Raw genomic sequence first — 24,683 nt, 5'->3', positions numbered from 1 at the left:
TGTATCACTATACGCTTCAAGGGTTTAATTAGAGGTCTTCTCTCACAATGAAATGTTCATGTATGCTTCATAACGCACTACTTTACAGACATGATCATCAACCGGTGGCTCTCTAACTCTTATCTCTAATTGATCTTCAATTATTACAGAGAGTGGCTGAAACAGTTGAAGAAGAAGTAAGAGAAAATGAGGGTCAAGATGCTGATGGGGCTGCTGAAGAACCAGAAGATTACCATAATAATGTTCAAGAAGAACGCCTCCATGAAGAAGAAACAGGTGAAAATGAGGAGCATAGTATGGTAAGTCATGAAGTGGAAGCAGATCATGGGAAGATTCACAATGATTCAGAAGATGTGATTCATAATTATGGAGATGGACATTGGGAAGAAGATCAGCATTTAAATTCAGTAGACACACAAGGTGAAGGCAATGGGCAAATTAACGGTGATATTTATGGGAGAGAAGAAGATGAAGGCCATGATGGAAACATGAACGACGAAAATCAGGTAAAGCTATAAGATCATTAATCATATCAAAGATATTTTTAGCATTTTTTAAAATCTTTTATGCACATTGAGTGTTGGTTAATCGTTTGTAAACAAATTTCATTTACCGTATATACTCGTGTATAAGCCGACCCCTGTATAAGCCGACCCCCCCCTAATTTTGACACAAAAAACTGGGAAAACTTATTGACTCGCGTATAAGCCTAGGATGCACAGTGTGAGTGGCCCCAGATAATGCTGCACAGTGTGTGGCCCCAGATAATGCTGCACAGTGTGTGGCCCCAGATAATGCTGCACAGTGTGTAGCCCCAGATAGTGCTGCACAGTGTGTGGCCCCAGATAATGCTGCACAGTGAGTGGCCCCAGATAATGCTGTACAGTGAGTGGCCCCAGATAATGCTGCACAGTGAGTGGCCCCAGATAATGCTGCACAGTGAGTGGCCCCAGATAATGCTGCACAGTGTGTGGCCCCAGATAATGCTGCACAGTGAGTGGCCCCAGTTTTGCTGCACTGTGAGTGGCCCCAGATAATACTGCAGTGAGTGGCCCCAGGTAATGCTGCACAGTGAGTGGTCTCAGTTTTGCTGCACAGTGTGTGGCCCCAGATAATGAGGACAGTGGCCCCATCATGTTGCTACTGGTGCCGCTGCCTCCGTTACAAAAAAAACAAACAAAACTGTATACTCACCTCCTGCTGATCATCAGCGTTGCCGACTCTGGAACGGGGACAGGTGAATATGCCCTCCCCATTCATACTCACCCCGTCCTGGCGCTTGTCTCTGCAGCACAGCCCCTGCTTGTTCCATGTTCTCGGCACTGCTGTGCTCTTCCTGCTTCAGCGGTCACGTGGTACTGCTCATTAAACTCATGAATATGCGCATATTCATGAGTTTAATGAGCGGTACCACGTGACCGCTGAAGCAGGAAGAAGAGCACAGCAGCGCCGAGAATAAAGTGATGCAAAAATATTTTTTTTTTCTATAAAATTAGTTTTTATTGTGTAAAAGCGCCAAAATATTATAAAAACTATATAAATGAGGTATCACTGTACTTGTACTGTCCAGAAGAACAAAGCTGCATTATCAATTTTACCACACGCGAAACAGCATTTAAAAAAACAAACAAAAAATTCCTAAATTGTTGGTCTTTGTTCATTCTGCCTCAAAAAAATCGGAAAAGAAAATGATAAAAAATGTCATATGCCTGAAAATGGTACCAATAAAACCGTCAACTCGTCCCGCAAAAACAAACCTTCGCATTACTCTATCGGCAGTAATATTGAAAAATTATAGCTTTCAAAATATGGTGATGCATTTTTTTTAGTTTTTGCAAAAAATGTCTTTTAGTGTGTGACAGTTGCCAAACATAAAGAAAACAATATAAATCTGGTATCACTGTAATTGCACCAACTCGAACAATAAAGTTTATAATCACTTATACTGCATAAGCAATGGTGTAAAAAATAAATAAAACCAATGCTGTTGATTTGTTCATTCTGCCTCCCAAAAATCTCAGTAAGGCTCGTCTTACATTTATCCTGCGTTCTTTGCTGAGCACTTACATCGGGGTTTCCGTGTAAATCTCTGAAATATGTGATTCATACAGAACCTCCGGCTACAGATTCTCTATAATAAGGCAAATGGTGGTACTATAGATGCCATCTGTCCTGTGATCCGGCAGTGTCCGTCTTCTTAGGTAGACATAAAAGTGCAGTCGGCCATAGGTTTGTGCACTTCTGAAAGGAGGACAATGCTGAACAGAGGCCAGACGGAATCCAGAGTAACTCTGTTGCCTCATTATAGTGAGTGGCTCCCTCCCTCGGGAGTTTCATCTGAATAGTGTCACTCAGAGATTTAGATGTAAACCCTGCATAGAGCGCTGGATAAATGTGATCCCAAATGTTAAGTAAAATATTCCTAACAACAACTTCAAAATAATCCAGAAAAAAGCATGTCCCCACTCAGTTCCGTCATCTGTCAATGGAAATATAGGGGCTCCCACGTTACTGGTAGCACAAAGGTTCTGGAAAAGCGCTATGGCTCCTCGCTGCCCAATAGAAATCCAGTGAATTCTGCACTCTCCATTCCATTTTTCCCCTCAATTCTAAGCACCACAGTATGTCTAAACCACAGTTAGCATCCACATATGTGGCATTTCTGTAGCAATGGAAGCTCGCCTAATTTAGCGGTACATGTCTCCAGATGCACAAGGTGGGCACAACTTACAGGTTACTACAATGGCAGTTTGCAATTTTTCACTCAGTAAGACCCTCTGCTGCTTGTTTTTGTAAAACAAACTGACTCACAGTATCCAAAATATTATATTATGAGATTAAATCAACAAATTCACAGCTATCTCATATATCCTGCTAAAATTATCAAACCTTTATTCATCAATTATGCAAAATATATGCTAAAATTAGTAATGCTTCATACAGAAAGAACAAAGAAATGAGCACCATAGGGAAGTGCCTTTCCCTCTACTGACCTGTGTATCCCTACCTGTCAGCGGAGGTTGGAGCCCTAGGACCTGCGCATTGCCCCCCCCCACTCCTCGACGGCTCTCCCTGCTACCCCTATAGGGCCCTATAGTGGCAGGGGTGTGATAAGGTGTTAATAGGTAGGTGAGAAAGAGGAGAAATGTCTTGGATGGAATGTACTTGGTTTTCTTTCCGGTGTTCTTCTTAGTTAGGATGTCTATTATGATAAATGGACTCTATCTAAAAACACATATTTTCCAGAACCCTCATATCTTGACTGGTCTAATATGGATATGTAAGAATATAAATTATAAATAGAGCCCCCCAGCAAACCCAGATAGAAGACTATTAAGTTACCAATACCATTAGAGATATATGAGAAATTATAAATAATTTCTCCTTAACTTAAATCCTCTTGCAGCTCAGTATCTTGTACACAGGTCACTAATATATAAAAAAAACAATGTCCCATATAAAAACCCAAAAATAGGTGTGGTGCACCATATCAAAAAAACAAAATTGCAAAAAAAAATGTGTATAGTGCAAAAATGCACATCTATGTGTCAAAATTGAAATAGAATTCAATAAGAGGCACTGTACAAATAGGTTAATTAGCCCAGTTAGATCTAGCCATCTGGAAGAATATTCTCATAATGGTGAAAAAATATGCTCAATTGCTCATGGTCTGTAGGATGAAATAATTAACAGACATAACAACACTCTAGATTGTATTGCATAATGCACAGGATACAGAAATCATATAGGGGGTTCCAATAGTCCACTCATTCATGGACTGCGCAACACAAGCAAACTGTTCATCCTGGTCACGCACTAATATATAAGAGGGAGATTAGATAACCCCTCTTTCCATAATCATCATAATTCAATAATCGCCAAGTAAAACAACCAATATAGACCATCATTCATAGACAGTATAGTTGCAATCAATCTATCCACATGACCATGCAATAAAAATTTCAAAGAAGGGTTAAATAGCCCATTTAAACAGAGACATTGATATAACAGAGACCAACAGATCTGACTCCAATATAAACTTGACGTGTTTTCCCTCTTCCGAGGTTCATCAGGAGTGTGATGGAAAAAATGGAGTACTTAGCTTAAAAATAGAATGTGCAGGATGTGGCCAGAGGGTCAGGGACGGTCCCCTCTCATAGTATGATGCTTGAAGTTTGTGGCCGCTGCCCGCCATTAAATAGAGCATGAAAAAGCCACAGGTGCCATGGCGTGCATGTCAGCTGATTGCGTGTCAGTTACCTGTTTCCGATTCCAAGATTCGACTGCTACAGAGCACTCGCGCCCCTCCACGTAAGTCCAGGCCAATAGTGAGAGTCACGCGATATTCTCCATGCCCAGGGCTTAGAAGTCTCTCTGCGCATGCCCAAAGGACTATGTACCGGCTTCCTGTTTCTGCTCTCATAGGGATTCTACTCACTACTGCGCATGTCCATTGCCAGTACTACCACGCAGCGCTAGTTAGACAGGAGCTTATACATAACATCGGAAGATATTACCGCATTAGATAGTCAATGCATGTTATTAAGAGGCAGATTGATTTTTAAAACAGCAAGAGTACCGATCAAAGTAATTCATAATATCTACTCCGTTTTTAGGTTCCTACTTTCAATTTTAACCCTCACGGGGATATAATCTAAACATTGCACATATCTATTACCAATGATGTAAAAAGTCCAGGAGACCAGTACATAGTCCCCATAAAGATTCTAGAAGTTGCACATATATATTGTCGATAGTGCAACAAAATGAAGATGAGAAAAAATATATAGATAAGATTGCATTAACCGATAATTAGCAGAGATACTCATATATATATATAGTCCAATATTGCAATTATATGCTCCATTTCTTATAGACACATATATATATATATATCCCTGAGAAAATATTCTCAACGGCAGGGCAGTAAAAGGTCACTTCTGAGCTTTGCACTGTGTCTCAAAAGTAATTTTCGACCACATATGGGGGGGTATTGGTGTACTCAGAAGAAATTGCACAACAAATTGTAGGGTCCATTTTCTCCTGTTATACTTGTGAAAATGAAAAAATGGGAGCCAAAACAACATTTTTGTGAAAAAAATGCATTTTTTTTCTTTTTCACAGATCAACGTAAAATTCTGCAAAGTACCTGTGGGTTCAAGGTGCTCACCACACATCTAGATAAATTCCTTGAGGGGTTTAATTTTCAAAATGGGATCACTTGTGGGAGTTTTCCATTGTTTAGGCACATACAACCACGAGACGACACCCCCAAACCATTCCATAAAAGTCATTCAACACTTCACTCCTTCCTTTATGAGCCCTGCTGAGTTTTCTCCCACGTATGGTATATTGGCGTACTCTGGAGTATTTGCACAACAAATTTTTGGGTCCATTTTCTCCTTTTACTCTTGTGAAAATAAAACATTTGGACCTAAAAGAACAATTTTGTGGTAAAAATTTGTTGTTTTTTGTTTTCATTTTTACGACTCTTTGTTATAAACTTTTGTGAAGTACCTGGGGTTAGGGTTAGGGTACACCCTAATTAGCGGACACCATGTCGTGTTTAGGTACATCAGGGGCTCCCTAAAGGCGACATGGTGTCCGCTAATTATTTCAGGAGATTTTACATTCAAAAAGTCAAATGGCGCTCTTTCCCTTCCAAGCCCTGCCCTGCGCCCACACAGTAGTTTTCCTCCACATATTGGGTATCGGCATACTCAGTAGAAATTGCACACAAATAATACAGTGCAATTTCTCCTGTAACCCTTATGAAAATGAAAAATTTGGTGCTATAAAACATTTTTGTGGAAAAAAATAGATTTTTTATTTTCACGGGTCAACATTCTAAACTTTTGTGAAGCACTTGGGGGTTCAAGGTGTTCACCACACATCTAGATAAGTTCACTGAGGTGTCTAGCCTCCAAAATGGTGTCAGTTGTAGGTGGTTTGCACTTTTTATGCACATCAGGGGCTCTCCAAACGTGACATGGCCTCCGCTAATTATTCACGCAAATTTTACGTTCAAAAAGTCAAATGGAGCTCCTTCTCTTCTGAGCCCTGCCATGCACCCAAACAGTGTTTTTCCCCCACATATGTAGTATCTGCATGCTCAGGAGAAATTGCACAAGAAATTTTGGGGTCCATTTTTTTCTGTTACACTTGCGAAAATTAAAAAAAATTTGGGTCTAAAGTAAAATTTTTGTGAAAAAAGTTAAATGTTAATTTTTTCCTTTCACATTCCATTAATTCCCGTGAAGGGTTAATAGACGTCTTGAATGTGGTTTTGAACACCTTGAGGGGTGCACGTTTTATAATGGTTTCACTTTTGGATATTTTCTGTCATATAGGCCCCTAAAAGTAACTTCAAATGTGATGTGGTCCCTAAAAAATAGGGTTTTGTAATGTTTGTTAGAAAAAATGAGATACCACCGGTCATCTTTTAACCCTTATAACTTCCTAACAAAAAAATAAATATTTTTCAAAAGTTATGCTGTTGTTAGGTAGAAATGTGGGAAATGTTATTTATTAAGTATTTTGTGTGACAAAGCTCTCGGGCATAAAAATTAAAAATTTGAAAATGGCAAAGTTTTCTACATTTTCTCCAAATTTTGTTTTTTTCACAAATAAACACAAGTCATAAAGAAGAAATTGTACCACTATCATGAAGAACAATATGTCCCTAAAAAACAGTGTCTGAATCAGTGGGATCATTCCAGAGTTATGACCTCATAAAGGGACACTGGTCGGAATTGTAAAATTTGGCCTGGTCAGGAAGGTGTAAACAGAACTGGGGTGGTAAAGGAGTTAAAGATGGTTAGCACAGGTTGAAATCTCACTGAATGTTAATACCTTCAAATATGAGCAGTATCATCATTGATATGCTAAATATGTTCCCTTTGTTTCTAAAAAAAGAAAAAAGAAAACCTTTCCTTACTAATAGTCCCCAAAGAAGAGACTTTCTCAACATTCAGAACAAGAATTCTGGTTATTTTCTAGAGGAAAAAAACTGCTTTTTAGGGTAAACTGGCTCATGCACTGTAAATGTACCTATACATTATTCCTTTATCCTTTCCCATCCCTCGGTCGATCTTGATGGACATGTGTCACTACTGTGTAACTAACATGAAGGAGACCAAGCGCTATTAATCTGGGGAGGTGTGTGAATGTAAAGTGCTGGAATAGGGCAAAGACAAGAACTGCAGAGACTATGACACAAGGAAAGACAATATGTAACGTGTCCATGGGCCAGTAGGTGTCAGACGTGTAGAAGCAATGTGTAATTTATTCTGTCCATATTTCTTAATGGATTTAACTATTTCATTGGTTTAGTCCACTAGGACAAGGAATAAGCGCAAATGCAGGGCTGAAAAGCTGAAGGAATGATTACGATTAATTACATGTAGCACACTGACTTCTAGTTGTAATGTGATAATTAGCTCTGTAACATATACCTTGACAGTTTACGTAGACAAGTCTTGATAGTAGGTCATATTCGGGAACTTCAACCGGACAAGATGTGGAATAATGAGGTCACATCTCCAATCATCCTTAAGAACGTCATGGCGCCTGTTAAGAACAGAAGCTGTGATTTCAGTGTGATAAGGACTCTTTTTTCGCAAAGTAAGAGCTGGTGACTTAAGGATTTAATGCTATAGTGGCATGCTAGGTATTTGAAGACTATGGTCGGGGAGCTGGAGAAGGTAAAAAAAACATTGAGAATACCTGGCTGACATTTTAAACACTGATGATCAGCACGAAAGCCTGGCCCATAATTATCTTTCTTGCCGGTACAGTGTCAGAGAGTGCAGAAAGTGTGAAGATGCACAACTCTTAGACTGAGATTAGAAAGCACATGGGACGACCTTAAGCCCTGACAATTAAAAAGGGATTCTTGTTAATTTGGGTCACTTGTTACAATTAGTGCATAGGAGTGTGGGCATAGGAGGCAGTATGTTTAACTTGAATTAGTGTTTTGGGGTATCGAGTGTTGAGAGAATCTATTAATTTTATCACGAATTGCATTCTAAACAAATCATATCCCCAAATGGAAAAAATAAAGGAGTCTTAGACTACTAGAATGATGCTGTCTATTTCATTATAATTGCCTCCATCCCCATCAAAAACAAGTCACAAGGTGTCCCGCTGCTCCGACTCCTAACAACTGTAGAATAGAAGCATGAAAGCAAGTGCTCTGCAGCGCCACCACAGGATTAATTAGTAATTACTCTGTTGAAATCAATGTGGTGAAATTCATGGATATGGTAAGACCTCCAACCCAAGGCTACAAGGGACACTCTTTATAGCCGCTGACCAGTCTGGTTAATAGCAGAGCTGAACTGATATTAGCTCCGAAGGTTCTAATACAGTATTTCGATATGTTACATCATGAATTGTGATGTTGTAATAGAACAAAACATAAAAGTAATGGATCTCATTTATAGAATGTGTCAATGGTAGAAAATGTAAATGGTAGTTTAATCTTTGGGGAATAAAAGTCATAGAAAATGTAAATGTCAAATAATGCAGATACCTATCAGGCAGTTACAATAGAATAGACATCATGAATTTACAAATTTGTATTAAATTTTACATTTAAAAATCAAGTTTGCCATGCAGGCGTATTCCTTAATTTGTGTGTTTTTACTGTAGTGATGAGCTCATCTTCTGAAATTCGATTTGGGCAGATTCACTTAGATTCAATTAGTAGATTCAGTGTAGTCCAAATAAATGAAGTCCAAATCAAAACTGACCTGATTGCTGTGAAAGGAGTCAAGGATCTAAAAAATACAAAGAAATCAAATCTTTACACTGATGTTTCATCACCTGTTCTTGCATCCCTTACTTTGCATCCACGGCAGATCCCGTTCCTACATGCCAGTCTTACTTTCTTATAATGCTCCATACCAGTTACAAGGCTAATCTGAGGCTTGTGATTGGCCTCACGTGGTCACTTTAAAAGACTGTCATGGAGAACTGGGAACCTGCGACCATACAGGTAGCGTAAGAATAGGTATGGAAAATTAATACCCTTTCATGGCCCTCAAATCCTTCTACCTAGCAGCTGGCTGATTTGCCAGAGATCAGTTTGCTCATCTGTAGTTTTTTCAACTATTTTTTTTCTTTCTTTAGGGGTGTTTTTTATCATAGTAGATGAGATTGGTTTATTTTAAAAACACGTTTAGAGGTTTAGATATAACAATATTTTCTTATGTGGTCAAGAGCTAATATTTGCAAAATTTTTAACTAACATTGGTCTAAGATTCATTACTCTGTTGGTGGTCTTATTAGAATTATTATATTTACATTTTAAGAGGTTTCAGGAAAGTGGACATAAAATGCCTAAAATAACAGATGGAGCAGGTCTTCACCTTCCCCTCGACCAATAGTGGCTCCCCTCTGTTGCTCAAGTTTTGGTGGTGGCAGCTAGATCCTGGTAATAGCGCTCATCACCTTTATAGCTATGTACTGAGCTCAGCAGCTCATGAAGTCTACCACTTGGCAGCTGCCAAGCTCATTTACTGGCTACAGCTGTGATGGGCACTGTTGACATGATGTAACTGCTGCAGCCAAAAAACAAGACCCCAAACAGTAGTGGGTAACCGGCGCAGGTGAATACTTTGTGGTGTTAGTCATTTTACAATTTAGTGCATCCACTTTCCTGAAAGTCTAAAATACCTTTAATACAAAATCAGGTATATAGACTGTTTATTTTCAGAATACTGTAGAAAAGATAGTTCTTTGCTCAATATAAGAAAAGCATTCTTCAGTGTCAGCCTATATGATTTGTCCCGTTTGGGCAACTCCTGTTCTTATGAATAGCTACTTATTATTATAATCTTTTGATCATTGGAGGGGGAGTCAGCAATTAACCATTTTTCCTTTACTGATGCTACAAAAATGAAGCATTCAACTGTGCCCATTGGTGGTCGTAAACATTGGAATTTCAACTCGTAAGAGATTATCTACCGTTATCCTATAACTAATGATATTGAAGATGAACATTAATAAAAGTTTACAATATTTTCAAGTACAGAGACTGTCCTCATGGGATTTTTTTTAACCCGTGTGGTTCTATTGGCTTTAACTGATCAGAAGTTTTTGGTTTGCCCTCATCAAGACAAGCTAGCCAGAACTGTGAGAAGTTGACCTTGACCGGCACGGGTCCATTTCTTTTTTTTAATTTATAAAATAGTAACTGACACACGTTCTACTGTAAGCCATTTGTAGGGTGGTTTTCATTTTTTGGTTATCCACTCAGGAGTTCACCTTTGTCAGTACATATGTATTTCATTTTCTCTTTAGTGATTTTGCTTTTGTGGATTTATACATTCAGACTAATGTTGTGTGCTATTATTTGCTGTGGTTTAGCACACCAACGATTACCATCTTTGTATTGTTATTTTTTGTAGGCTGAATATTCCCTTCCAAGACCAACATCATCCAGGCTTCTGGAGAAGGTCTCCACTCCTACCGAAGACGAGAAGAAGGAATTGGTTGGCGAAGCGTAAACTTGAGAAGATGGCCCCTATTCTACGATGCTACCTTGATACTTGAATCTGCATATTTTATTGTATCATTACAAAAGCTGGAAGATTATCATTTATGTTTGTAGATGGGTGAATACCTCTATACTCACCCTCATATTAAAACGCATCAGAAAGTGCACTGTTCTTATGGCAGGTTATTTTTTTATCAATAGTGTGGTTCCTATCTATTTATTAGGGTACTTTTTATACAGCCAGATGTTTTGTAATCATAACATGATAGTTCCTTTTGTGAAGCCATATTACATTACCGGTAACATTGCACTACCCATAGGCTTTTCTTATACAGTTATTTCTTCTTTTACTTCATTTGGTGAACAAGTCGACGAGAAATGGTCAACACCACACGATAACCTATCTTTAGTTTCCAATCTTGTCATAATTACATTAGTTGCCTTGTATCACCTCTTGTACCCTACAGATTGACTATATTCCAATATGTTTATTAGAATTTTATATAACATTTATAATATATAGTAGGCAGTATTTGGTTCTTCAGGTGCAAAATATACAGCAAGTTAGATTCTCGTTATATCCCTCCCTCTAAGACACAATGCTCGGGCTAATTAGAAAACATTTTCCATCTCTATTGCTATCGTACATTATGTAACACCATGCGGCGGTCATTGACAGTAATTTACATTGTGCATGTAAAGATTTTATGGGTTCGGTTTAATAGCCAGTGATGTCTGCTACTGAGCGTAGACACGGGGGAATATCGACAACAGTTTAGAAATAATGGCCTACCGTACATCCCATTTTGCATGTTTACTGTGATCACCGGCTTGAAGTGCACTAACATTTACTCAGTGTGTCCTTGTAAAGTGTAAAATGTCATTGCCATTACATAGAAATCCCTGTACACGGGGCCGGCTAAGCAAGGCGAGAGCTGGGCAGAGCTGAGGGTATTGGATCTCTACTAAAAACAGGTCATTATTATGCAAGTTTATGGAATATTACTTACTGTAGCTCTCTGTATGAAATGGAGATAAGGCACATGGACGGATTATCCAGAAACCTCAATGCGAATACAAAGAAACAATTTGGACCCATCTGGGCGTATATAATTTGACCCATTTTGTTAATGGCTGAGAGCTGAAGTGATAGAAATAGATTTTAGGCATGCACAATTTGCCGATTATCCCTGTAGACGTTCATGATATAGTAAAGACTGAACTGATTCTGTACTTCATAAGGTTATATTGCATTACATATTTATTTCTTCTACTCACATATATTATAGAGAATGTTATTTTTCCAAGCGACAGAATCTAAAACTGCAAACTGATATATGCAAAAATATGACATGAAAAGCTATATATTGTGTCACAAATAAACTGCTATGTATATTACTTCTGACTGGATGGAGAATTATTGATTATTGGAATCCACATAAGACTTGAGATGAGCAGGTCTTATATTTACTGAATTAGATGTCTGTGTAGTTAACCCTGAAATCATTACTGCATTTTTTTATGTTGCTGACAATTCACTTACTTCTGGAATTTAACAGGGTATGCCGGTATGACACTAATATTACAAATTTACAGCATTGGAACTTCTACTTCAGTGGGGGTCTGACCTCTGACACCCCTATGATTGCCAGAACTGAGGATGTGGAGCAGCAGCTCTCATAGTCAACCGTTACGCCATTCATTCTCTTAGAGGGATGGCTCCTTCTCTTCTTCCCCAGTTTCCCCCACACACACTATGCGCCCCCCACTCCTGAAGTGGCATTGGTTGACTGTAGACATGAGCAGATCTTTGTGCCACCCCGGTCTATGGTGTAGGTTAGTGCTCTCGCGTTTTGTACAGGAGCTATGTGAATTTTCTTACCCGTGATCCATGGCTTGGCTTATGATTAGCCAGGCTGGCAAGACATCACTTGTACGCCCCACAGATGATTTCTCATCAGGCCGTCTAATCAAACTCTGGTGCGGAAGCTCAGAAAATTCAGCCAGAGAGCACTAACTTAGACTGTGGACCATGGTTGCGCAAAGTGATCTCATATTTAGTTGACAGAGTTCTTGTACTACTCCGGTGACCGCAGACTGGGAGACTAGGGGCAGCTTAGTTTTTAAACAGTTTAGAACTAATACATGGAATATTAAAGAGAGTATTAGGTGGCTGATAAAGTGCCCCTATTACCTTCTAGGGATAAATCCTGATGACAGGTTCTTTACTGTATAATAAAGAAAAGAGTGGCAGATGAGCATGTAGATCACCACTTAAGAAAAACGGGAGAGAAGATCGTATTCCACATGAAGAGGTGGTAACTTCAGTGTTGCAGGAATACCCCTTCAAATAGATTAAATTGCAAAATATTTGCTAGATCATGAAAAAATGACATATTATTTTTTCCTTATACTAATAGAGCAACCACTATAAGATGGCCCTCTGGTTTTCTTTAACTCACTTGTCAGTCTCATCCTTCAGTTCTTGGGAACATTTTGGCACTAGGTGTTTGCTTGCTTTATTCTATTGAGCATCAGTTTCCACTTTCTCAGGTTGGTGTTACAATAACTCTTGAACATACAGATGTCTCCAAATTTTCCATTATTCAATACAAAAGTAAAACTTATGACAAGCTGCAGTTGACATCACAACCACTGGTGGGCACTGAGCTCTGTGCAGGAGGCGCTGAGCTCAGTGACTGGATAGAGCAGTAATGAAGTCTGTTAATGAGGCATCACCGCTACAGTCAAAACACTTGAGACCAGAGCAGTGCGGAAAAGCATCTACTAGATCCAGGGAGGGTTAGTACGTGCTGAGTTTGTTCCTTTTAGGTATTTTACAAACTTTGGGACGGAAAAACGGATAGCATTACTAGGCAATATAAAATGCTATAAAAAGGATCTATTTTCAAGTTTAACAATGTAAACTGGATATTAACGGTGAAAAGATATCTGGCTCTTTGTGAGTAGACTGGGATCTTCAAATTTATTTCAGGAACGTAAATAAAGACAGGACAACATGGCAAAACCAACACCTTTCGACCAGAAGGTCGTAATCAGAGATGAGCATACATCGTTGGCTCCCTCCTTATTCAGCAAGCTTTAGTGCTTATTGAAGAAGCTACAATGGAAACCCGGATACCTGGAGCTCTCCCGATGATCAGCTGTTCGGCACCGCAGCTGCATGTGTTGCTGCTGTGTGACAGTCACAACACACAGGCGCTCCATGTGTTTTTCCTCATTGTATTTTTTCTCATGTGGTATATGTATTTAAAATGCAGTCTATCAATTGTTTCTGCATTCTTCTATTTTTCCCCATTGACATCAAAATGGCTTGGTATCAAAAAATGCTTAAAAAATGCATCAAAGCCACATGTAATATGCTTATAATGTGCATTGTAGTTTTTTGCCTTTATAATTCTTTTTTAATGGAAAAGAGAAAACTCGTTGAAAAAGCTACATGTGAACATACCCCTTGTCTTATATGGTATGCTAAGGGTGGAAGAACGTCGAAGTACAAGTTATATATGATGGGCCACAAAAAACCCTGTTTTACTTGTGAGGTTTGTACAGAGTGATGGATGTTGGTAAAATGACATACAGTACTTGCCCGATACAGGAGATGTTGGAAGCCTAAATGGCTGTCCATTATTAAATGCATAATACATCAGATGCTTCTACTTGTTCCCATCTTTTAACTCTGTGCTTCATGAGGTAGATAGTGCCCGATTCCTCCCGAGTCTCGCCGTGTAGCTAAGCAGTACTCTAAGGTCACATTATGGGGTATTTCCACATTCAGCAGAAATTGTGTGAGAAATTTTGCTGCCATTTTTACCCAATTCCCCTTGTTAAAATGTAAAATCTGGGGCTAAAAAAATGTTTTTATAGTAAAAATGTAACTATTTTGTTCACTGCCCAATGGTATAAATTTTTTGCGAGGCACATGTGGTAGCAACATGCTCACTGCACCCCTAGATGAATTCATTGGGAAGTGTAGTCTGTAAAATGGGGTCACTTATGGGGAGTTTCTGCTGTTCTTGTGTAAGATGGTTCCAGGACGGTAGTTGTAGCCGAGGACACCGGGGCTCTGGTGTCCTGGCCTCCTCCCACAGAACAACCATCAGCTGCTTGGGGTGCTGGTCCACGGACAGGGATTCCACTGAGGTGCGACCCAGCTCCTGCACACTTGGTTCCAGTGCTCAGGGTTGAAATAACGTACACAGATACCGATTCTGATGCCAAATCAACAACTTTACTTTCTTCAACGGTCCTGGACACATCAGTTACATTACAGTCCACACAGCATTCCTCCTGCAGTTTCTCTTGCTTACTTTCTAGATCCTCATGCACATTACGGGGTAGTAGCACCCTTAGCGGTACTGCAGCATCACTCCTGTAGGACCTCACGACATAGGGGAACCCGTTCATCCATTTCGACCCGCATTTGCAAGCTTCAGCCCTAGTAAGGATCTGCCACATGGTGAACACTATTCGCCCTGCACGACTTTTGGACCACGTTTCCTTTTCCATTCCTGCTGCTGCCATAAACTGTAATTTCCCAGGTGCTCCTGTCTTATCCATCACCCGTCTGACTGTGCCTGCGCTTCTCTTCTTTAAACAACGTTGCGTAGCTGCTATGACGTTTTGGGCTTAGAGCCCTTGTGGACTTGTCGGGCGTGCTCGCCCTTCTGACTAGTTCCTAACTCCTACGCATACTTAACCCATAGTATCTCCTACAATTAACCCTATGCAAACTTTCTATCAGCTATACCTAACAAGGCCCATTAGTGTGCCCCCATCTAGTGGCCCTTTACAAAGCTACACTTCTATGAATACTATATACTGCAAGTGCTCTCTAATGTTCCCAAAGGATGCACTGACTTACCCTAATCTATACAAGAATACAACAGACATAATACAGCACAATATCTTACAATATGGTAACACATAATGTGGCAGTACCAATGAGAGAGTCGATAATACACAATAATGTAGCAGTACCGAAGCATAATAATGTCTATACATTAATTTACAGCATATTTACATTATAACTCCTTAAAGAGGAGGAGGCATTAAAGGGGTATTCTATTTCAATCCCCTACATTCGTACCTCAGGGGTTGTGCCAATGTGACATGGCACCCTCAAACCATTCCAGCAAAATCTGAACTCCAATATGACAAATCTTCCCTTATAAGCTTTGCACTGTGCCTCAAATGTAGTTTTCAACCACATATGGAGTATCTGTATACTCAGGAGAAATTGTGCAACAAATTGTTTGGTCCATTTTTCTCCTGTTACCCTTGTGAAAATGGAAAATTTGGGAAAAACCAACATTTTTGTGGGAAAAATGTGTTTTTTTTCATTTTCACAGTTCAACGTTATAAACTTCTGTGAAGCACCTGGGGGTTCAAAGTGCTCACCACATGTCTAGATAAATTCCTTGAGGGGAGTAGATTCCAAAATGGCATCACTTATGGGGTTCTCCACTGTTTAAGCACATCGGAGGTTTTCCAAACCCAACATGGCGTCTGCTAATGATTCCAAACAATTTTGTGTTCAACAAGTCAAATGTCGATCCTTACCTTCCAAGCCCTGCTGTGCGCCCAAACAGTAGTTTTTCTACACATACAGTTATACTCAAAAGTTTACATACCCCGGCAGAATTCTTGCCTTTTTTCAGAGAATGTGCATGAGAACACCAAAACTTTTTCTCCACTCATGCTTAGTGGTTGGGTGAAGCCATTTATTGTCAAACTACTGTGTTTTCTCTTTTTAAATCGTAATGACAACCCAAAACATCCAATGACCCTGATCAAAAGTTCACATACCCTTTTGATTTTGGGCTGATAACATGCACAGAAGTTGTCACAAATGGGTTTGAATGGCTACTAAAGGTAACATCCTCACCTGTGACCTGTTTGCTTGTAATCAGTGTGTGCATAAAAGCTGAGTGAGTTTCTGGGATACAGACAGACTTGCATCTTTTATCCAGCCACTGACGTTTCTGGATTGTGAGTCATGGAGAAAGCAAAAGAATTGTTAAGGGATCTATGGGAAAAGGTAGTTGAACTGTCTAAAACAGGAAAGGGATACAAAACGATATTCAAGGAATTGATAATGCCAGTCAGCAGCGTTCAAACTGTAATTAACAAATGGAAAATATGGGGCTCTGTAAAAACAAAACCACAATCAGGTAGACCAACAAAAATTTTGTCTACAACTGCCAGGAAAATTGTTTGGGAAGCAAAGAAAAACCTACAAATAAAATCAGCTGAAATACTCAACTCTCTGAAAACTAAAGAAAACAAAAACACAAATATCCTAAAATAAAAAAATAAACTGCAAATAATGCATAAAGGTAATAATAATAATAACTAGATATGTATTTCCTGAAGGAAGTACAGATAGTGGTTTGAAATGGTGCCCGGGCTGCCCCTTTAAGAGAGACTTGCCTGCTGCCCCTGCAAGACTTTCAACTCTGGATCCATTTTAACTGTGGGGGCCACTCGGGGGCCTATTTGGTGGGCGGGGCCAGAGAGAGAGAGAAAGAACAGAGACAGAAAGATTCTATAAAGATACCATAGCACCCTAGCTCCCATTGTAGTGCCCACCTGAGCCTCCTGGTGCAGGACATATCATGATCCGCTCACATGGCCGACATCCCCGATTCCAAGGCGATCCCGCTGTCCGCTCTGTCAGAGGAGGACACGGTGATGGATCTGAAGCATTCCCTGGAGTGCCTCCATGGTTCCGTCACAATCTCCTACTGAAATTACCTAATTTCTGGTCAGCTTCCAGCATGTCAATTCCGGCAGAACGTTATGTGCAAGTTTTAAATTGCTCCTTGGGGCTCCGCTGTGTACTCCTGTGTCCCGCGGGGAAAGTAAGCTCCCGGCTGGGGCAGTCTCTCTCTCAAAATCGGGACTGTCTCGCTGGATCCGGGACGGTTGAGACTCGGGAGGTATAAATGCTCCCCACCATACACCTCGTACACACACAGCTCCGCTTCGTACACCTTGTACACATGCGGCTTCACTCCGTACACCCCCGGCTCTGCTCTGCTCCATAAACACACAGCTCTGCTCCATAAACACACGGCTGCGCTCTGTACACCTCGTAAACCCCTCCTGACCCCACCCAAGAACACACACGGCTCTGCTACATCCACCTTGTAAAACCCCTCCTGACCCCACCCAAGTACACACGGCTCTGCTACATCCACCTTGTAAACCCCTCCTGACCCCACCCAAGAACACACACGGCTCTTCTACACCTACCTTGTAAAACACCTCCAGACCCCACGCAAGTACACACACGGATCTGCTACATCCACCTTGTTAAACCCCTCCTGACCCAACACAAGTACACACACGGCTCTGCTACATCTACCTTGTAAAACACCTCCTGACCCACACAAGTACACACACGGCTCTGCTACATCCACCTTGTAAAACCCCTCCTGACCCCACACAAGTACACACACGGCTCTGCTTCATCCACCTTGTAAACCCCTCCTGACCCCACACAAGTACACACACGGCTCTGCTACATCCACCTTGTAAACCCCTCCTGACCCCACACAAGTACACACACGGCTCTGCTACATCCACCTTGTAAACCCCTCCTGACCCCACACAAGTACACACACGGCTCTGCTACATCCACCTTGTAAAACCCCTCCTGACCCCTCACAAGTACGCACACGGCTCTGCTACATCCACCTTGAAAAACCTCTCCTGACCCCACACAAGTACACACATGGCTCTGCTACATCCACCTTGAAAAACCCCTCCTGACCCCACACAAGTACACACACGGCTCTGCTACATCCACCTTGTAAACCCCACCTGACCCCACACAAAGTACACACACGGCTCTGATACATCCACCTTGTAAACCCCTCCTGACCCCACACAAGTACACACACGGCTCTGCTACATTCACCTTGCAAAACCCCTCTTGACCCCACACAAGTACACACACGTCTCTACTACATCCACCTTGTAAAACCCCTCCTGACCCCACACAAGTACACACACGGCTCTGCTACATCCACCTTGTTAAACCCCTCCTGACCCACACAAATACACACACGGCACTGCTACATCCACCTTGTAAAACACCTCCCTGACCCCACACAAGTACACACGCGGCTCTGCTACATCCACCTTGTAAACCCCTCCTGACCCCACACAAGTACACACACGGCTCTGCTACATCCACCTTGTAAACCCCTCCTAACCCCACACAAAGTACACACATGGCTCTGCTACATCCACCTTGTAAAACACCTCCCTGACCCCACACAAGTAGACACACGGCTCAGCTACATCCACCTTGTAAACCCCTCCTGACCCCACACAAGTGCACACACAGCTCTGCTACATCCACCTTGTAAAACCCCTCCTAACCCCACACAAAGTACACACACGGCTCTGCTACATCCACCTTGTAAAACACCTCCCTGACCCCACACAAGTACACACGGCTCTGCTACATCCACCTTGTAAACCCCTCCTATCCCCACACAAAGTACACACACGGCTCTGCTACATCCACCTTGTAAACACCTCCCTGACCCCACACAAGTACACACATGGCTCTGCTACATCCACCTTGTAAACCCCTCCTGACCCCACACAAGTGCACACACAACTCTGCTACATCCACCTTGTAAACCCCTCCTAACCCACACAAGTACACACACGGCACTGCTACATCCACCTTGTAAAACACCTCCCTGACCCCACACAAGTACACACACGGCTCTGCTACATCCACCTTGTTAAACCCCTCCTGACCCACACAAGTAAACACACGGCTCTGCTACACCTACCTTGTAAAACACCTCCAGACCCCACGCAAGTACACACACGGCTCTGCTACATCCACCTTGTTAAACCCCTCCTGACCCAACACAAGTACGCACATGGCTCTGCTACATCTACCTTGTAAAATACCTCCTGACCCACACAAGTACACACACGGCTCTGCTACATCCACCTTGTAAAACCCCTCCTGACCCCACACAAGTACACACACGGCTCTGCTTCATCCACCTTGTAAACCCCTCCTGACCCCACACAAGTACACACACGGCACTGCTACATCCACCTTGTAAAACACCTCCCTGACCCCACACAAGTACACACGCGGCTCTGCTACATCCACCTTGTAAACCCCTCCTGACCCCACACAAGTACACACACGGCTCTGCTACATCCACCTTGTAAACCCCTCCTAACCCCACACAAAGTACACACACGGCTCTGCTACATCCACCTTGTAAAACACCTCCCTGACCCCACACAAGTACACACGCGGCTCTGCTACATCCACCTTGTAAACCCCTCCTGACCCCACACAAGTGCACACACAGCTCTGCTACATCCACCTTGTAAAACCCCTCCTAACCCAACACAAAAGTACACACACGGCTCTGCTACATCCACCTTGTAAACACCTCCCTGACCCCACTGTCCCACACATAAACGTTACCTCATCCATCCAGACTAGCACCATAATGACAAGCGACCAGCACAGCAGAGTCCTGCAGCCGCCCTGATCATGTGACCCCTGACTCCTCCCCTCCTGTGACCTCATCACAGGTCCTGTGCCGGCACCGCACACAAGATTACAGCCGAAGGAAGCGATGATCATTGCTGGCCCTAAGGCTGTGTGCACACGATGCAGATTTTCAGCGGATCCGCAGCGGATTTTACCGCGCAGAAGCATTGCATATCCGCATTGTGAAGTACAGTAGCCTTAAAATCAGTGGAAAAAAAAAACCGCTGTGCAAACGCTGCGGATTTTTCAGCGCGGTTTTCCTGCGGTACAAAATCCGCAGCATGTTACTTCTTTTGTGCGGTTTTCCATCTCCCCTGTCTCCAAATCCGCACAAAAGCCGAAATAAAGCCGCAATAAAACCACAGGAAAAATGGAAGAAATCCGCAGAGCTAAAAAGTCGTATGCACTCAGCCTAAGGGGCTGAATCACTGCGTGGGTCCCTCGCGGAGGGCGCAGGATGGGGTCAGTACATGGGGGGCGTGGCGGCGGCCGGCGGGTATCCCAGACAGCATGAGTGGGCCCTCCCATCTTGCCAGGGCCCCGCAATTGCCCCATGTTTTCCCTATGGCAACATTTTCCCGTTAAAATGCATTGAGACAATTCATTCCAATGACAGGAAAATGTTTTTCAAATGCAAATTGCGCAAAAACTACAAATCCAATCGACACAAAAAATACTTAGCACACCTCTCGTGGACGCTGGCTTCGAAACAACACCTCAACGGAGTCTGTGCGTGTAGCGGTTCGGGCCGCATTAATTGCGGAAATCAACTGAATAGTAATAATAATACTACATGTGTATTTCCTGAAGGAAGTACAGATAGTGCTTTGAAATGGTGCCCGGGCTGCCCCTTTAAGAGAGACTTGCCTGCTGCCCCTGCAAGACTTTCAACTCAGGATCCGATTTAACTGTGGGTGCCTCTCAGGGGCCACTTTGGCCTCAGGGTCTGATTTTGTGGGTGGGGCCCCTCAGAGCCTGATTTTGTGGGTGGGGCCCCTCAGGGTCCGATTTTGTGGGTGGGGCCCCTCAGGGTCTGATTTTATGGCCGGGGCCCCTCAGGGTCCGATTTGGTGGCCAGGGCCCCTCAGGGTCCGATTTGGTGGCCGGGGCCCCTCAGGGTCTGATTTGGTGGGTGGGGCCCCTCAGGGTCCCATTTGGTGGCTGGGTCCCCTCAGGGTCCGATTTTGTGGCCGGAACCCCTCAGGGTCCGATTTTGTGGCCGGGGCCCGTCAGGGTCCGATTTTGTGGGTGGGGCCTCTCAGGGTCCGATTTGGTGGGCGGGGCCCCTCAGGGTCCAATTTGGTTGACGGGGCCCCTCAGGGTCCAATTTAGTGGGCAGGACCCCTCAGGGTCAGATTTTGTGCGTTGGGCCCCTCAGGGTCCAATTTTGTGGCCGGGGCCCCTCAGGGTCCGATTTTGTGTCAGGGGCCCCTCAGGGTCCGATTTTGTGGTTGGGTCCCCTCAGGGTCCGATTTTGTAGTTGGGGCCCCTCAGGGTCCGATTTTGTGGCCAGGGCCTATCAGGGTCCGATTTTGTGACTGGGGCCCATCAGGGTCCGATTTTGTGGCCATGGCCCCTCAGGGTCTGATTTTGTGGCCGCGGCCCCTCAGGGTCTGATTTTGTGGCAGGGGCCCCTCTGGGTCTGATTTTGTGGGCGGAGCCCCTCTGGGTCCAATTTGGTAGGCGGGACCACTCTGGGTCCAATTTGGTGGGCGGGGCCTCTCAGGGTCTGATTTGGTGGGCGGGGCCCCTCAGGGTCCAATTTGGTAGGCGGGGCCCCTCAGGGTCCAATTTGGTGGGCAGGGCCCCTCAGGGTCCGATTTTGTGCGTTGGGCCCCTCAGGGTCCGATTTTGTGCGTTGGGCCCCTCAGGGTCCGATTTTGTGCATTGGGCCCCTCAGGGTCCGATTTTGTGTCAGGGGCCCCTCAGGGTCCGATTTTGTGGTTGGGTCCCCTCAGGGTCCGATTTTGTGGTTGGGGCCACTCAGGGTCCGATTTTGTGGCCGGGGCCTATCAGGGTCCGATTTTGTGACTGGGGCCCATCAGGGTCTGATATTGTGGCCGCGGCCCCTCAGGGTCTGATTTTGTGGCCGCGGCCCCTCAGGGTCTGATTTTGTGGCAGGGGCCCCTCTGGATCTGATTTTGTGGGCGGAGCCCCACTGGGTCCAATTTGGTGGGCGGGACCACTCTGGGTCCAATTTGGTGGGCGGGGCTTCTCAGGGTCCGATTTGGTGGGCAGGGCCTCTCTGGGTCTGATTTGGTGGGGGGCCACTCTGGGTAAGATTTGGAGGACTGCAAGACTTTCAACTCAGGATCCGTTTTAACTGTGAGTGCCTCTCAGGGGCCACTTTGGCCTCAGGGTCTGATTTGGTGGGTGGGGCTCCTCAGGATCTGATTCCTTGGCCTGGGCTCCTCAGGGCTTGAATTGTTGGCCGGGATCCCTCAGGCTCCTATTTTGTGGGTATGGCCCCTCAGGGTCCGATTTTGTGGGTGTGGCCCCTCAGGGTCCGATTTTGTGGGTGGGGCCCCTCAGGGTCCGATTTTGTGAGTGGGGCCCCTCAGGGTCCGGATATTGTGAGTGGGGCCCCTCAGGGTCCGATTTTGTGGTTGGGGCCCCTCAGGGTCCGTTTTTGTGGGTTGGGCCCCTCAGGGTCCGATTTTGTGGGTTGGGCCCCTCAGGGTCCGATTTTGTGACCGGGGCCCCACAGGGTCCGATTTTGTGTCCGGGGCCCCTCAGGGTCCGATTTTGTGGTTGGGACCTCTCAGGGTCTGATTTTGTGGTTGGGACCCCTCAGGGTCCGATTTTGTGGGTTGGGCCCCTCAGGGTCCGATTTTGTGACCGGGGCCCCACAGGGTCCGATTTTGTGTCCGGGGCCCCTCAGGGTCCGATTTTGTGGTTGGGACCTCTCAGGGTCTGATTTTGTGGTTGGGGCCCCTCAGGGTCCGATTTTGTGGTCGGGGCTCCTCAGGGTCCAATTTTGTGGGTGGGGCCACTCAGGGTCCTATTTGGTGGGTGGAGCCACTTTGGGTCCGTTTTTTGGGCGGGGCTACTCAGGGTCCGATTTGGTGGGCGGGGCCCCTCAGGGTCCAATTTGGTGGGCGGGGCCACTCTGGGTCCGATTTGGTGGGCGGGGCCCCTCAGGGTCCGATGTTCTGGCCGGGGCCCCTCAGGGTCCGATTTTGTGGGTTGGGCCCCTCAGGGTCCGATTTTCTGGCCGGGGCCCCTCAGGGTCTGATTTTGTGTCCGGGGCCCCCAGGGTCCGATTTTGTGGTTGGGACCCCTCAGGGTCTGATTTTGTGGTTGGGGCCCCTCAGGGTCCGATTTTGTGGTTGGGGCCCCTCAGGGTCCGATTTTGTGGCCGGGGCCCCTCAGGGTCCGATTTTGTGGCCGAGGCCCCTCAGGGTCCGATTTTCTTGGGGCCCCTCAGGGTCAGATTTTGTGGCAGGGGTCAATCAGCCTCCGATCTGGAGGCCGGGGTGGCTCAGCCTCCGATTTGGAGGCCGGGGTCGATCAGCCTTCGATTTGGAGGCCGAGGTGGCTCAGCCTCCGATTTGGAGCCTGGGGTCACTCAGCTTTCGATTTGGCGTGTCGGCCCTTTAAGACTCATTTCGGTGCGCCGGCCCTTTAACAATCACTTTGGTGCGTCGGCCCTTTAAGAGCTAGTTTGGCTCGCTGGGCTTCTTCTAAATCAACTTTGGCGTACATTCTCTCTCAGGGGCATGTGTCATGTGATGAAGCTAGATTTGTATTAGTGCTGTGGGTTTCGCTTTAAGAGCTGATATTATGTGTCAGAAGCTCTGTCCTTGGGGCGTCATGTGACATTCGTAGGTGTTGGCATAGTAACTGGGTCTGCCTGCGCATATCAATGAGCTTAACTGCCATTTCAATCGCCTCAGGGCACGTTTTGCCATTTCCCATTGAAAAGCATTGGAGACAGTGCATTCCAATGACGGGAAAAAAAATTTTCAAACGCAAATTGCGCAAAAACTACAAATCCGATCGACACGAAAAATACTTAGCACACCTCTCGTGGACGCTGGCTTCGAAACGACACCTCAACGGAGTCTGTGCGTGTAGCGGTTCGTGCTGTATTAATTGCGGAAATCAACTTAATAATAATAACTAGATGTGTATTTCCTAAAGGAAGTACAGATAGTGGTTTGAAATGGTGCCCGGGCTGCCCCTTTAAGAGAGACTTGCCTGCTGCCCCTGCAAGACTTTCAACTCAGGATCCGTTTTAAGTGTGGGTGCCTCTCAGGGGCCACTTTGGCCTCAGGGTCTGATTTGGTGGGTGGGGCCCCTCAGGGTCTGATTTTGTGGGTGGGGCCCCTCAGGGTCCGATTTTGTGGCTGGGGCCCCTCAGGGTCTGATTTTGTGGCTGGGGTCCCTCAGGGTCTGAATTTGTGGGTGGGGCCCCTCAGGGTCCGATTTTGTGACCGGGGCCCCTCAGGGTCTGATTTTGTGGTTGGGGCCCCTCAGGGTCCGATTTTGTGGCCGGGGTCTCTCAGGGTCCGATTTTGTGGCCGAGCCCCCTCAGGGTCTGGATTTGTGGGTGGGGCCCCTCAGGGTCTGATTTTGTGGGTGGGGCCCCTCAGGGTCTGATTTTGTGGCAGG

At 44.5% G+C, this 24,683-nt stretch overlaps 1 protein-coding gene across 3 annotated transcripts in view; it reads left to right on the top strand.

Annotated features, from left to right (window-relative positions):
• The window catches only part of DCDC2 (doublecortin domain containing 2), a 249,578-nt gene extending 237,679 nt beyond the window's left edge, over positions 1-11,899 (top strand). For 2 of the 3 annotated variants that reach the window (XM_073566121.1, XM_073566122.1), the window contains 2 exons: positions 150-506; positions 10,413-11,899. In XM_073566121.1, the coding sequence (XP_073422222.1) occupies positions 150-506; positions 10,413-10,511 (456 nt within the window). In that variant the 3' untranslated portion in view covers positions 10,512-11,899. The remainder of the gene's footprint in view (positions 1-149; positions 507-10,412) is intronic. The other variant, XM_073566123.1, reaches the window with a different exon arrangement.
• The last annotated feature ends 12,784 nt before the right edge of the window (positions 11,900-24,683 follow it).

The sequence above is a fragment of the Dendrobates tinctorius genome, unplaced genomic scaffold (genome assembly GCF_039654945.1).
Source record: "Dendrobates tinctorius isolate UK_male_01 unplaced genomic scaffold, ASM3965494v1 ptg000004l, whole genome shotgun sequence".
In the NCBI taxonomy this organism is placed as follows: domain Eukaryota; kingdom Metazoa; phylum Chordata; class Amphibia; order Anura; family Dendrobatidae; genus Dendrobates; species Dendrobates tinctorius.
This window is presented reverse-complemented; position numbering and strand designations above follow the sequence as displayed.